Genomic DNA, 13,761 nt, shown 5'->3' with positions numbered 1-13,761 from the left:
GGACTGGTGGCTCTGGAGCATCCCCTCCCCTGGACTGAGGGCTGGGCTCAGGCAGCGTGGGGAGCAATCACTTCTCATCTGCTCAAGCTCCAGCTGTGTCCTGCCACAGGAAAGTCACCTCAGAACCAGACAGGAAGGTGCTGTGAACTTCTGGCATCTGCTGCCATCACTCCATGGGGTGCTCGGTGACAGAGTGACCCCAAAGTCAGGTCTTTGGGACACCTAGGGACACCTGATGCATTCGTGGCGTGAGTGAGGCAGCAGCTGTTGTCCCTCGCTGCCCGAGTGGGGGGCTGAGGTCCCGGAGCCCCCCTTTCCCCGCCAGGAGTGCTTTTGACAGACAGACCTCCCTCCTCCCTCCCTGCTCCGCAGGCAGCCATCCTCCACTCAAGGCAAACCTTTCCTTCAGCCTCGCTCCTCGGGTCCTCGGCTCTCCCCGGAGCAGGTGCGTGCCCACCCCTCCGTGCCGGCCTCGCTGCCCGCTCCCCCTTCGCGCTCCCCGGCGCCGGAGAGAGCGAGACGAGAAGCGTCGGAGCGGGGAGCGCATAGCAACAGGGTCCAGGATGAAGCAGGTTCGGCAGCAGCGTCTCCGGAAGGTGAGAGCCAGGAGAGGGGATGCCCCAGGGATAGGAGCAGGAGACCAGGGGTACTCCCGGCAGCTGACAGCCAGGAGCGAGGGTACCCCAGGGCTGGGAAGGAAGCGGGGATAATCCTGGGCTGAGAGCGGGGGAGTCATGCCCACGGCCCCGCATCCCGTCCTCGGGAGCCTTCGTGGGCGGCCGGCAGGGATCAGTGGGATATTAGGGAATAGCGTTGGTGCGCGGGGCCAGAGCGAGATGGTGGGCAGCGGGATGGGGCATTTCGTGCCCACCGCTCCTCCTGAGCTGTCCCCCTGCCCTGCCCTGCCAGCAGACGCTGCCGGCGGTGGGTGACTCATGTTGTGTCTGCCGGGCGCCGTGGGTGGCACCGGGGGCAGAGCTGGCTCCCCGCAGCCTGGCACCCCGGGAACGCCGCTCCCCGGGACTGCCCGAGCTCGGGGTCCCTCCAGTGGGATGAGTGCAGGGGCTGGGCAGTGCCTTTCTCACCTGCAGCTCGGATTGCCTCCTCATCCTCCTCCTCATCTTCCTCCTCAACAGGATTTAAAGGGGTGTGGGTGATGTGGGGTCAGCTGGATGCTGAACTCTGGGTTCAGAGCAGAGCTGGCAGAGCTACAAACCCTTTTCACATCCTGCTGGAAACCCTTTTCAAACCTAGCTGTCAGGCTTTCCCATCTAGGCTCCCTGCATTGCCACTTTGCTCTTATCAGTCTGAGCTCCCACTTCCCCCCACCCTGGGGACCAAGTCCTTTCTCTGGGGACATGGTGGAGCAGGGGGGCAGAGACAGTGTCAGCCACAGCTCCATCGTGGGGATGTGCTGCTGCTGAATGGGCCAGCCCTTCCTGGAGCACCCCAGGCAGTGACCCAGGGCTGGGAGTCTCTTCAGCTACACCCTGTGCCAAACCATGCCCACTGAACACAGGGCAGATTGACTCTGTTGAGATGAATGAAAACCCAGGAGAGTTTTATCCCTGCCAGGAAATTCCTAGTGTGTTGGGAAATGACGTAAAAAACCCAGCAATGTCCTGGTGACAGTCAGCAGGCCCTGACAGCCTATTTCTCCACTCTTGTTTGGAGGCATCGTTTGGCTCTTCTCTTTCTTCCTCTTTCCTACAAATTGCTTTTCCAGATGGCTTTGTGACTGCAAGATCCATTAAAAGTGGTCTTTGCCCCTTCCAATGCCTGTCTGAGTCACTTGATGCTGGTGACCCTCTTTAGCATTTATTCAGGAATTCATTTAGTCCCATGGTGATCAGGGATGGAAAGCAGATGTCTCTGGAGTTATTTTCCCCATTCTCAGTGTTGCTCAGAGCCCTCTGTCCTTCATTACCCAAAAATACTATTGCTGACCTCCAGATGGAGGACCTGGTGCTCACAGCCACCTTGGGACCACTGTGTTCAATGCTGGCATTGGGCTTGCCTGCAGCTGGTGGTGGCTGATGAAGAGATGTGCCCATCCACACTGCAGCACCCACTCAGGACCCTGACAGCCTCCTCTTCCTTTCATTGTGATCCACTTCCTATTGGTGAGCTGGAGTTTTAAGCTCTTCTTACCAGACAAATTTTAGACATATGGAAATACCTCTTGACTAAAGACCTTTCTCAGGCTCTAAGGATTTCACGTTGTTTTTTGCATAATATTACTCCCAGAAGAGCTGAGTGTTGTTTTCATTTATTTGATTATTTTCTTTGGGGTTTATTTGGTGAAAATGGACTAAATCCCACTGGTGGGAGCCATGGTTCCTTCCCATACCTGGCCAGGGTGCTGAGAAGCATCTTCCTACCTGAGCCACTGCCCTCCTCCGCCTGCCACAAACTGCCTGGAAACTTCCCCAGGGTTTCAGATGAAAAACCACAACCATTTGTATCTGCGCATACTTCCTACACTTTGAACACTGCTGTAATGAGTTTGCTTCAGACTCAGCCACCTCCAACCTCCCTGTGCTGGTTCTGCCATCACTTGCTCCCTCTAATGGCATCAGCTGTGACCCCAGGCTGGGGTCACCCAGGTCAGTTCAGCCCTTTGAGGGGCTCTTCCTCACCACAGCAGTGCTTTATTTGCTTCACTTTGTAAGTGATATTACATTTGAATTAATTTTTATGCCTTTTTAAGATTTTTTCTCTCAGAGATTAGCAAGCAATTCAAACTAATCTGAAGTGACTCACACTTTAGAGACTCACTGTGCTCAGATCCGCAGGGGAGAAATCTGGTGCTGGGTGGCATTTCTCTTGCTCAAAGGCTGTGATCACGCACAAACCACTGACAAAATAACCCCACAATGCCAGCTTGAATGGAGACAAAATAGGATGAAAACATACCTTTGATCTGGCTGGAGTTTTTTCACTCAGATACAGCTGAGTTTTGGTTTAAGTAAATTGGTTTAGAGAAAATAATTAGCACTGAGCTGTTTCCTTACAGACCCGAGCTCTTATCTTGGCAGAGACTAAAGTGCTTTTTCTTCTCGGTGACCTTTGCTTTGCTGACTTCTTTGGGAGCATCTTTTGGCGAATAAAGGGAAGTGATGCTGTGTTCAAAGAGGCTGTGGTTGCCAAGGGAGCTGTTAGTCCCCGTCTGTTTATAACTGCGAGACGGGAGCCCGGCTTGAAGGATGGCAGCTGACATCAGTGGAAAGCACTAGAGCAATACTGTAGCACTGGAGCACTTCTGCTGCTGCTGAAAAGAGAATTTCTGTTATGACAGAGGCTGAAAGAGAGCATTAATCCTAAAAAAAAGCTCTAGAATCAAGCTGGTGTGTGAGGTTTCCAGCAGTAAGGAGAAGGGAGGTGTGCTTCCCTCTGTGATTTGGGACAAGGATGGGCTGGAAGCCTTAAATATTGTGCTTTGTAATTCATTTCAAGTCAGGCAAATAGGCCAGATTTTCTGTGATTTCTATGGAAATGCTGGGATTTAGGAGGAATTTTGAGCATTGCCCTTGTGTGTGTTTTCCAGCAGCATCCCTGCCCTGTATCTCCTCAGCTTGCCTAATGAGGACAAGTGCCATTGTCCTTTGGATTTATCAGACATTTGAGTGGTCTCTGCCTTCTGCTCTGGGGTCCTAAATTTGAGCTGTAGAGCTCCAGATGAAGATATTAACAAGGGGGGCAGTCATTATTAAGACACAAGTGACAAACTACTTCCTGTGGCCTTTGAAATGGTGGCTGAGGTGGGGACCAGGCCATTTACAGCTTGGAAAAGGCCCCATTGGTTCCTTCCATTTCCTGTTATTGCTTCTGTGTTGATTTCTGGGCTACACCTCATGGACAGGTATCCACATGTAATGAGATCTTGCAGCTCTACCTGTGCCCTCCTGCAGGTGTTTGGGATTCAGACAGATATGTAGAAATTAGGCAACAGGATTTAATGATCTCCCAGCATCCCTGCTTGCTGGTTTGCTGTGATTCAAATCTGGAAAACAAGAGCTCCCAGCCAGTGTGATGGACAGGGAAGCAATATTTTGCAGGGGGAAGACACAACTGTGATGGCCCCTACCTAGCAGGGATCTTTGTGAGTACAGGTTTGAGCTGCTGAAATCTTTGGGAGGGAGTTCAGAGCAGCCTGTGCATCCCCTGCAAGCACAGACAGCTGTGGGTTGCTGTGGGTAGCCCACCACACTGGGTGTGCTGGGCTAATTAGCAGGCACAGCCATGGCCTGAATGTGTTGCTGAACCACAGAGCTGTGCTGAGCAACTGGCAGGAGGCTGCCAGGTACTGATGGTTTTATAGCAATTTTACATTTGGTTCATACATTTTGACTTTTCAGCCTGTGTTTTTGCAACTTTTTCTCCTGGCCTTTGCCTTGTGACAACGGCATCCAGCACAGATGAGCTCTTCACAGAGGATTTTGGTGTAGCAGCTTTGCTGGGGCTGTACATTTCAGGTTGGCTCTGGGAAGAGTTTGCCCTTGTCCTGTCCCTCGAGGTGTTTGTGCTCCAGGTGGGGATGGGGAGGAGTTTGCCCCTGTATTTGGTGCCTCTGGGCTGCAAGCAGCATGTCTGCAGTGCCAGCAGCTGGGGGTTTGGGGTGCATCCTGCACAGGGGGGGCTGGCAGCCCTCTCCTTCAGCATCATGGCTCGGTGTCTCCATGGGAACCAGCAGCAGGAGTATCCTCCAGTCCAGCTGGAGACAAGGAGGAGGAGAGGAGGTGGCTGCCACCTTCTCTGAGGCCCTGAAAGGGCAGCACTGAGCTCAGATCACCAGCCAGCTCTGGCCCCCTGGGCACTGGGGTCTGCTGCAGGCTCTGAGCGCCAATGCACACTGGTACAGGAGAGCCACCACTCCTTCTGGCTGATCCCTCCACAGCCACATCCCTCTCCTTCAACCACATCCCAAGGGTTTGTTCGCTATAATTATGAACAAGGACAGGGAGATGGCTGCTTCTTTCCTTCAGAGAGCCCAAGAAGAGAAGCTTCCCAAAGGGGCTCCTCTGGCCCTGCTCCTGGTACCTTGTCAGCAGGGACACCAGAATCCTCCTGTGCCTCAATACAAACATGATAAACTCCCACACCAGGGCACAACAGTGCCTGGTGGCACAGGGACAGGATCCTCATCCCACCCCTTTGTGCTGCCTGGTTTTGCTGTGGGTGTATCTGTGATGGGATTTCATCTGGCAGCTGCTGGCTCAGGCTTTCAGCTCTGGAGTCAGTGGGGATGCTTTCCCTGCTCTCCTGAGGTCAGGACACTGGAGGCATTCAGACTGAGCACCTCCCTGCAAACCTGATGTACAGCCATACAAACACAGAGGTGCCCTCCTGATGCATCACCCCAACCCAAATGGATTGCAGGACTCACACTTCCACTTGCAGGGCTGAGGCAGTGGGGAGGAGGGGAATGGGTTAATGCCCTGTGCTGCATTGATTCAGAGCACATTAGGAATTCTGGAAAGAGGTCTCTCATGTCTCAGCAGGGACAACTGGGAGTATCACTAAATTCCCACAGTGCAGGCTTTTGGCAGTTGGAAAAGTGTGAAAATGCAGGGAGCAAGGAGTGGCAGCCAGCTGAGTGCCTGGCATGGCACAAACATGAGGCTGGTGTCACGCTCCCTGGCACACCACAGTGCTTCTCCTGCTGCCCTCATGCTGCATCCTCCAGGAGATGCAGAAAGTTTATCGTGGCCCCCTGAATGGATGTCTTTGGAACTTGGGGTTGTGAGTTGGGCCCTGGTGAACCTTCCCAGAATGAACTGGGACAATCCCACGTTTCCCAGGGGAGCTCTGGCCATGTGGGATCACATTTATCCTTTCTGTTGCTCAGTGGCAGAGCAGGGCATTGGCTGAGGTGGAGAACAGAGAGCTGCTGGGACAGGGTGTTCCCAGGGGACAAGTGTCAATGCTGTCAAGGCTTGGGGTCACAGATTCACTCGCGAGTTCTTGGCACTTCTTCCCTCTCTCCCATTCTTCATTCTCTGTTTTTATTCCTTGCTCAACCCCTGTCTGCCCTCTCCCACACCCTGGTCCCTCACTCAGCCAGTGACACCAGATCTCCTGGTGAGCCCCAGCAGCCAGGATGGGGACCTGGGCTCGGAGTGCCCAGAGGACAGAGGGAACTGGACAGGGCGCCTGGATTTCCTCCTCTCCTGCATCGGATACTGCGTGGGCCTTGGAAACGTCTGGAGGTTCCCCTACAGGGCTTACACCAACGGAGGAGGTACTCGGGCATCCTTTGCAGTGGTCAGCCTCCCACCCACTGACCTGGGCTGGTAGAATATCCCTGAAGAAGCATCCCTTCCTGGGGCTGGAATGTAGCACTTCTTGTGCAGTGAAGCCTCGTCCTGCCCTCCCCATGGTTGTTTAGGGCTTTAACCACCTGTATCAATGTGTGGAAGGATTTGCGAGCCCATCCTGTATTCCTGGCCTTGGACAAACCCCCGTCTCCGTGCTGAACCAAACACCAGCTCTCCTGGTGTCCAGCAGCTTCTTGGTCTGGTGTTCTCCAGGACTCAGCAGGATCAGCAAGCCCTTCCCAGTTATCAAAGGAGGGAGTGAACCTTTTGCAATGCAAGAGCCCTGGGTGATGGTGGAAAATGTTGGTTCAGTTCCTCCCAGAGCAGTAATAACTGGAATTTCATGGTGTTTGTGAAAGATTCAAAGAGAAAAGAGAGAAAGAGAGTTGGGAGCAGTGGGGAAGCACAGCACCAGGTGAATCACAGCCCCTTTCTCCTGCACTAACAGAGAGCTCTTGCTCCTCCCTGTCTTCCTGATTTTGATGTAGATCCCTCAGAGCCACACATATTGAATGAGTTTTATTCCCTGTCACAGTTAGACTTTAGATGTTTGCTCCGTATTACTTTCAAGATGTTTTTTCTTTTTTTCTTCTTGCAGGAGCTTTCTTAGTTCCTTACTTCATCATGCTGGCTATCTGTGGGATCCCCATCTTCTTCATGGAGCTGTCACTTGGCCAGTTCTCCAGCCTAGGGCCACTTGCAGTCTGGAAGATCAGCCCTCTCTTTAAAGGTGCGTGAGTGAAGTCCAGAGCCTCTGAGGGACCTCTGCAAGAGCTCTTTGATGAGGACATGCACCAGCAGCAGCATCCCATGGTCCTCAAAGCTCTTGTTAGACTCAAAAGAACCTGGGGGAGGGTGTGGCAGGCTGGAATTTTGAGTTGGCTGTTTTAGTAGCTGCATAGATTGGTGAGTCTTTGAGGGCTCTGGATGCAGGGCCAGCTCTAGAAATGGTGTGAAGATTATTAAGCCAACTCTGGTACAAAATAGAGCATAAAAACAAAGCAATATACCTGTTAAAAACAAAGGTAAGAATAAAGCATTTGGAAAAAAAGTTCAGATCAAATACTTTTATTCTCAGCATTATGCTGGTGTAAAGTTTTTTGTATGAGGCAATAGACCATCAGTACAGAGAAGGCATGTCCAGATGTTATAATGGCAATAAGTGGCTCCCCCAGCAGGTGAACCTTGGACTGGTTGATCATTTGGCTGCTGAGGTGCAGTGTCTGACCCTGCTTTTGGATGTGCTTTGCTCTGCTCCAGCTCACTCCTTCTTTACCCTCTCCTTCCCTCAGGCATTGGCATGGGCACGATCCTCATCGTCTCCCTGGTGGCCATTTACTACAATATGATCATTGCTTACGTTCTCTTCTACCTCTTTGCATCCCTCGCAAGCGACTTGCCCTGGCAGCACTGTGGCAACTGGTGGAACACTGACCTGTGCCTGAACCACCACGTCATCAAGGCGGGGAACAGCTCCCTCCCCATCAACATCAGCAACACCGTCAGCCCCAGCGAGGAGTACTGGAGGTAACGGGGGCAGCCCGGGCCAGGCCGGGGATGTGGCTGGTGTCTAGCCAGGGAGAGGATGGGCAGGGGACGAGGGGTGAGGACCTGCAGAGCTCACAGCACAGATGCTGCAGGTCTCACTCATGGGGGGTGGTGTGGGTGCAGCAATGGGCTCGTGTGCTCAGCTCTGGGGAACAGCTCAGTTTAGCCACTGGGATGTGGGAGGTGTCCATGTTGTAGTGCTGCTTTGTTGGCCGGGAGATATGCTAGACTAAAATGCATCCCACGTCTGGAATGGCTGGCAATTTGTCCTCGAGATGCCAGGCATCCCTTCTGGCCTCTTTAACACATGGTGGAGAAATCACTCCAAGTGTTCCTGTTTGCTTGGCAAGGAGCTGCCTGTGATAGTTGACAAGGTCATTTTGCAGCAGAGGCATTTCTAGGGTCAGAGGGCCTCTGGAAGAAGGCAGCCCATGCTCACTAGCAGCTCTCCTTCCTCCCTAGCCGGTATGTCCTGCATATCCAAGGAAGCTCGGGGATTGGGGATCCTGGGAGGATCCGCTGGAACCTGTGTCTGTGCCTGCTCCTGTCTTGGACTATTGTTTATCTGTGCATCCTTAAGGGAGTCAAATCCTCTGGCAAGGTAAGGGCTGGCTGCTCTCCTCTGAGGGGACCTACAGTGATGCTCACCAGGGTGTGCAGCTCTACACCTCTGGGAAAGTGAGATCCACAAACAGCATCCGCTGGGTATGAGATATTTTGGGGCTGCCTTGCACACCCAGACACCATCAGGGCTGGCACACAGGCCCTGCTGCAGCCCAAGGACCCCAGGGTGATGTGTCCCACTCTAGGGGCAGAGCGTGGGGGGCCATGCTCTCATTCCCGGCTCCCCCTGCTGGCTCTGCTCTCCCACAGGTCGTGTACTTCACTGCCACCTTCCCATACCTCATCCTGGTGATGCTGCTCATTCGTGGTGTGACCCTGGAGGGGGCCTGGAAGGGGATCCAATTTTACCTCACGCCCCAGTTTGATCACTTGCTGTCTTCCAAGGTGAGTAGGATGTTGTGCAATTTGTTCAAGACACAAAAATTAACATTCTCCTGCCACCTCCTGAATGCCACAGAGGCAGTTCCCTTGCTCAGGTGTCTTTTCTGGCCACACCCTAATCTAAAGCTCTCTTGGTGGTTCCTAGACCAAAAATCTTTGTCCCACACCTTGTCTGGGCCACGATTCCCATGTGTCCCCACCCCATGCACGTGTTTATGGCTGTGCATGGATGGGATGGTACCAAAATTCCCCTGAGTACCAGGACCATGGGCAGGATCATCCCAGCCCCTGTGATGGGCTGATGGGTGCCCGTGGTGGATTTGAGTGTTTGTGGTTCTCAAGAAATCCCAGCATATGGAGTGGGGGTCAGCAGTGGTGGTCATTAAGAGACCACCCAAGGGCATTTAATGCCCCACTGGGCTGGCCCTAAAACATTCTTATTAGCCCTTCCATTAGCTAGCTGATCCACTATGAGCAGTGAGTGTTAACAAGGAAAGACAAATATCCCGTGGGCTGTGCATGCTTGGAGTGCTGGGGAAGATGTGCCCAGGGCTCTGGGGAAACAGATTTCTAATGTCATCTTCCTCATGTGGAGGATTCCAACCCCCTGCTCTCCTCAGAACTGCTTCCTTCCCCCAGGTGTGGATCGAGGCAGCCCTGCAGATTTTCTACTCCCTTGGGGTGGGCTTTGGGGGCCTCCTCACCTTCGCCTCATACAACACCTTCCATCAGAATATCTACAGGTGGGGGTCACCTGCTGTCTTGTGAAAATTATGGGTTGTGGGGAGCTGTGAAAACCTGAGCGGGTGGGTTCAAAGCAGCGGAAGCTCGTGGTGCAGCAGAGTCACCTTGCTCTACTCCTTGCACTAAGGAGATACATGGCAGTTTATACAGGCTTGAGAAGAACAGAGAGATTCTCCTAAGCACCAAGGCAGAGCACCCAGCTCAGATGTTTTGGGCTGAAAGCTTAGGATATTTGAAGCTGGAGTTGTGCATGTGTGCCCTGTCCCCAGCATCCAGTGTAGGTCACTGAAAGAGACGGGTGTGACATTTAGTCTGACCTCATCCACAGGGGACAGAAAGCTTTGGAGGAACCCCAGAGTATTAGCCATTAAATGTACACTCCATTTGACCCTGGAAAGCCCTTGCCATGAAGGGCCCTCAGGGACAGTCACTAGGTCACCTTACTGTGGCATCTGGGGCTGGCAATGCCACCATGCACTGGTGTGGGGTGGGGAGGAATGAGCAAGTTCAGAGCATCTTTTTCTTCTCTGTAGGGACACCTTCATAGTGACCCTGGGCAATGCCATCACCAGCATCCTGGCAGGGTTTGCCATCTTCTCTGTTTTGGGATACATGTCCCAGGAGCTTGGGGTCCCTGTTAACCAGGTGGCAAAAGCAGGTGAGGCCAAACGAAGATGTTTTCCCCTTCCCCCCCTGCCTGGGTGTGCTGAGGAGCATCCCTTCCAGGATGGAAGGCACCTGAGGGTGTCAGCATGAGGGATGAAGGGGGATGCTCAGCTGGCCAGGGGGAGCGAAGGGGGCAGATAAGTTCCTGTGGTGCAAATATTGAGCAACAAGTGTTGCCTAATGAAGGAGCTCCTGAGCAAGGAACAGGCTGTTTCTCCACCCTCTGCCACAGGACCCTTCCTGTCCATCTTGCCAGAGTCCTGGCAAGTCTGTGCCATGGTGCTGCTCTGCTGAGCTCTCCTCTCCTCCATCCCCCCATGCCCAGCTCTGTCACCACCTTTTCACCCTGCTGTCCTTTGCCTCCCCTAGGTCCTGGTCTGGCTTTTGTGGTGTACCCCCAGGCCATGACAATGCTCCCCCTTTCTCCATTCTGGTCATTCCTCTTCTTCTTCATGCTGTTAACCTTGGGCCTGGACAGCCAGGTAAGGACAGAGCCCACGGAGACAGCCGTGCACTCCAGGCAGCCTGAGGGCTCAGGGGACCCTCTCCTCCTGCAGTTTGCATTTATGGAGACCATCGTCACGGCAGTGACAGACGAGTTCCCCTACTACCTGCGGCCAAAGAAAGCTTCCTTCTCTGCAGTCATCTGCATTGCCCTCTTCCTCATGGGGCTCATCCTCACAACAGAGGTATGGCTCTGGGGATGGATCCATTGTGGGGCCATCTAGGGACTCATTTTAGGGAGAACTTAGGTCAGGGGCCAAGTTTTCACATGTATATTTATATCAGGTAAGCAGGTAAAAGAGAGAGACGAGCCTGGGCTTCCAGAAGGTATGAGGGCCAAGGGGAGTGACACAGTGTCATTCCCATCCCTGCACCAACCCCATGAGTAGACTGATCTCTTGAGGCTGCTGACTGCTGTCCTCCCCAGGGTCCCCAGAAGTCATGGGTGGAGGTTTGTTGGAATGATGGTCCAGGAGATGCTGGCCTCTGTGCTTTGTCTCCACAGGGTGGGATGTACTGGCTGGTCCTACTGGATGACTACAGTGCTGGCTTTGGTCTCATGGTGGTGGTGATCACCACCTGCCTTGTGGTGACACGTGTCTATGGTAAGGCTGCCTGTCCCCACAGGGGCACAGGGAAGGGTGTGCTGTCTGTATGAAGTGAGGGATTTAGAGGGAGCAAGAGGGAAACCAGCAGCCTCACAGTGGAGCATGAGACTCTGCTTCCATCACCTGGTTCTTCTTGGCTGTCACTTGATTCATCTCTCCAAAGGTACAAGTGGTGCTGAGCCTGGTCCTTCAGGCAGCACCAGCTGGGGCCCCTCCTGCATCTCCTAGGTGGGTGGGGGCAGACTGCTGTGGAGGATACAAACCACAGCTTGTGATCAGTGCAGGGCAGCCTGGTACAGGCGCTAGGCTCTGGGGGAGGGATCAAAGCTTCTGAGTCTCTCTCCCTCCTGCAGGCATGAAGAGGTTCTGCCGAGATATCCACATGATGCTGGGATTCAAACCAGGCCCCTACTTCAGAGCTTGCTGGATGGTCCTGTCCCCAGCAACGATGATGGTAAACTGCTCAGCTTGAGCTGCTGGATGGTGCTGGAACACCACAGTGCTGCCAGTACCCCTGGGGGACATCCCAGTGTGACAAGTTACTTTGCTGGCATCTCCTGCCCCAGAGACCATCCTTCTTCTGGGAGGTGTCCATCATCTCCAGGCCTTTTTTGAGCATGAGACCTCAGGGATGATCTCACTTTCTTCCCATCCCACAGGCTCTGCTGGTGTATAACATTGTCAAGTACCAACCTTCTGAGTATGGCAACTACCGCTTCCCCACCTGGGCAGAGGCCTTGGGCATCCTCATGGGAGTGCTCTCCTGCCTGATGATTCCCATGGGCATGGTGGTGGCTGTGCTCCAGGAAGAAGGGACGCTGTGGGAGGTAGGAGGTACTGGGGCCTGACACTGCTGGGGAGCACCCCAGAAATATGCAGCAGGGAGCACAAGCCCCTGCCAAGTCAGTATCCCTGGAAGTTTCTGTATCCTCTCTCCTGGAGGTGTGTGTCCCCATTCCCCCTTGCTGCCCATGGGGTGTGAAAGATGGCACATCCCAAAGCATTTCCAGCAGTGCTGCTTCCCTTGATGCCAGGCAGGTACTGAGTAAAACAGCTGCCCAAGGGGCAGCCCAATGTGCACTCCCACTCCAAAACAAGCCTGCTGTGCCCTGTGAGGAAGCACATTGTCCCCAGCGTGGGGTGGCCAGGGGCACCTGGGACTTTGCACCCACTTGGCAAGAGCAATGACACAGCAAGGCAGGCAGCTGCCAGACTGTGCCGGCAGCCCAGATGGGATCCCTGCCCTGAAAGCCTTCTCCCAGGAGCAGGTCACAGAGCTGCTGGCTGCTCACAGCTTTCCCAGCCCTTCACTGCTCTCACCAGGCTGTTAAAAGCAGAGGAGCAGACCTTGATTCCCTCCCCAGGTAGCAATGCCCCGCTAGAGCACTTGCTGGCTGTAACCTGGCTTGACACAGCCACGGGCACAGTGGCATGGCCAGGAGCCACCTTGGCCAAGGCTTACCCCTTGTCTGAGTGGCTCTAACCCCGCAGCACAGGGCTGTAGCCCTGCAATAGCCCCTCGCTCCCGCAAGCCCTCACCACCAGCACCCACATCTCATGACACCTCCCCAGCCCACAAGAAGACACTTAGACAGAAGTGCTGTCCCAAAAGGTTTCAGGACGAGTTTTTGACCCCATCCTATCTTCCCTGTGGGTTCTTTCAGTCCCTGGGGACCAGCAGGGCACTGGGAGTGGTGGGTGAGCTAGGGGTGTGGAGTGGAGGGTGCAGGGTGCCTGCGCTCCTCTGCCTGTCCCTCACAGCGAGTGCAGCAAGCCAGCCGGCCGGCCATGGGTTGGGGCCCGTCCCTGGAGGAGAACCGCACCGGCGCCTACGTGGCCAGCCTGGCTGGCAGCCAGTCCCCCAAACCCCTGATGGTCCACATGAGGAAGTACGGGGGCATCACCAGCTACGAGAACACAGCCATCGAGGTGGACCAGGAGATGGAGGAGGAGGACGAGGAGGAGTCCATGATATGAGGGGACCCAGCGTCCCACAGGCTGGGTGGGAGCTTGCCTCCCATTTTGCACAGGTTGCACTGCAGCACTTCAGGACAGCTTGGGAGGTCTTTCAAGGAGTAGTCAGGAGCTGCTGACCCTGCCAGGTTCCCCATCACCACCCTGGCCCTGCCAGGACAGAGCTGCTGCCTGTCCTGGTGCCCCCGCTGTGTTTCTGTTCAGTGTGACAAACTGTGTGATGAGTCCTTGTGTTTGTGTGACAGTGTCTGGTTGAAGTGTCACGGCTGTCCCACTCCCACCCGCAGCCCCAGCCCTGCTGTCCCCTCTCAGGGTTGTCCAGGGTGGAGGAATGTCTAGGCTGCAGGAGGTGGGGAGGAGGAGAAGGAGGTCCTGTGTGTTGATCTGTTCTCTGT

At 54.3% G+C, this 13,761-nt stretch overlaps 1 protein-coding gene across 1 annotated transcript; it reads left to right on the top strand.

The window, feature by feature from the left end:
• The first annotated feature begins 563 nt into the window (after positions 1–563).
• Positions 564–13,502, top strand: SLC6A7 (solute carrier family 6 member 7). The gene is made up of 14 exons (XM_059860026.1): positions 564–596; positions 6,061–6,241; positions 6,916–7,047; positions 7,610–7,844; positions 8,328–8,466; positions 8,739–8,873; positions 9,510–9,613; positions 10,148–10,272; positions 10,650–10,762; positions 10,838–10,969; positions 11,290–11,389; positions 11,746–11,846; positions 12,052–12,219; positions 13,154–13,502. Exons 1-14 carry the CDS (start codon positions 564–566, stop codon positions 13,367–13,369), a joined length of 1,914 nt encoding a protein of 637 aa, XP_059716009.1. The 3' UTR covers positions 13,370–13,502.
• Positions 13,503–13,761: the final 259 nt, after the last annotated feature.

Source organism: Haemorhous mexicanus, chromosome 15 (assembly GCF_027477595.1).
Source record: "Haemorhous mexicanus isolate bHaeMex1 chromosome 15, bHaeMex1.pri, whole genome shotgun sequence".
NCBI classification, from domain to species: domain Eukaryota; kingdom Metazoa; phylum Chordata; class Aves; order Passeriformes; family Fringillidae; genus Haemorhous; species Haemorhous mexicanus.
This window is presented reverse-complemented; position numbering and strand designations above follow the sequence as displayed.

Bases quoted from the DNA above. Each gene is read 5' to 3' on its own strand.
- SLC6A7 (XM_059860026.1), top strand. From the start codon at position 564: ATGAAGCAGGTTCGGCAGCAGCGTCTCCGGAAG. The intron at 10,273-10,649 runs GTGAGGCCAAAC...TGCCTCCCCTAG, and splicing joins TAACCAGGTGGCAAAAGCAG to GTCCTGGTCTGGCTTTTGTG. The intron at 11,847-12,051 runs GTAAACTGCTCA...CCCATCCCACAG, and splicing joins TGTCCCCAGCAACGATGATG to GCTCTGCTGGTGTATAACAT.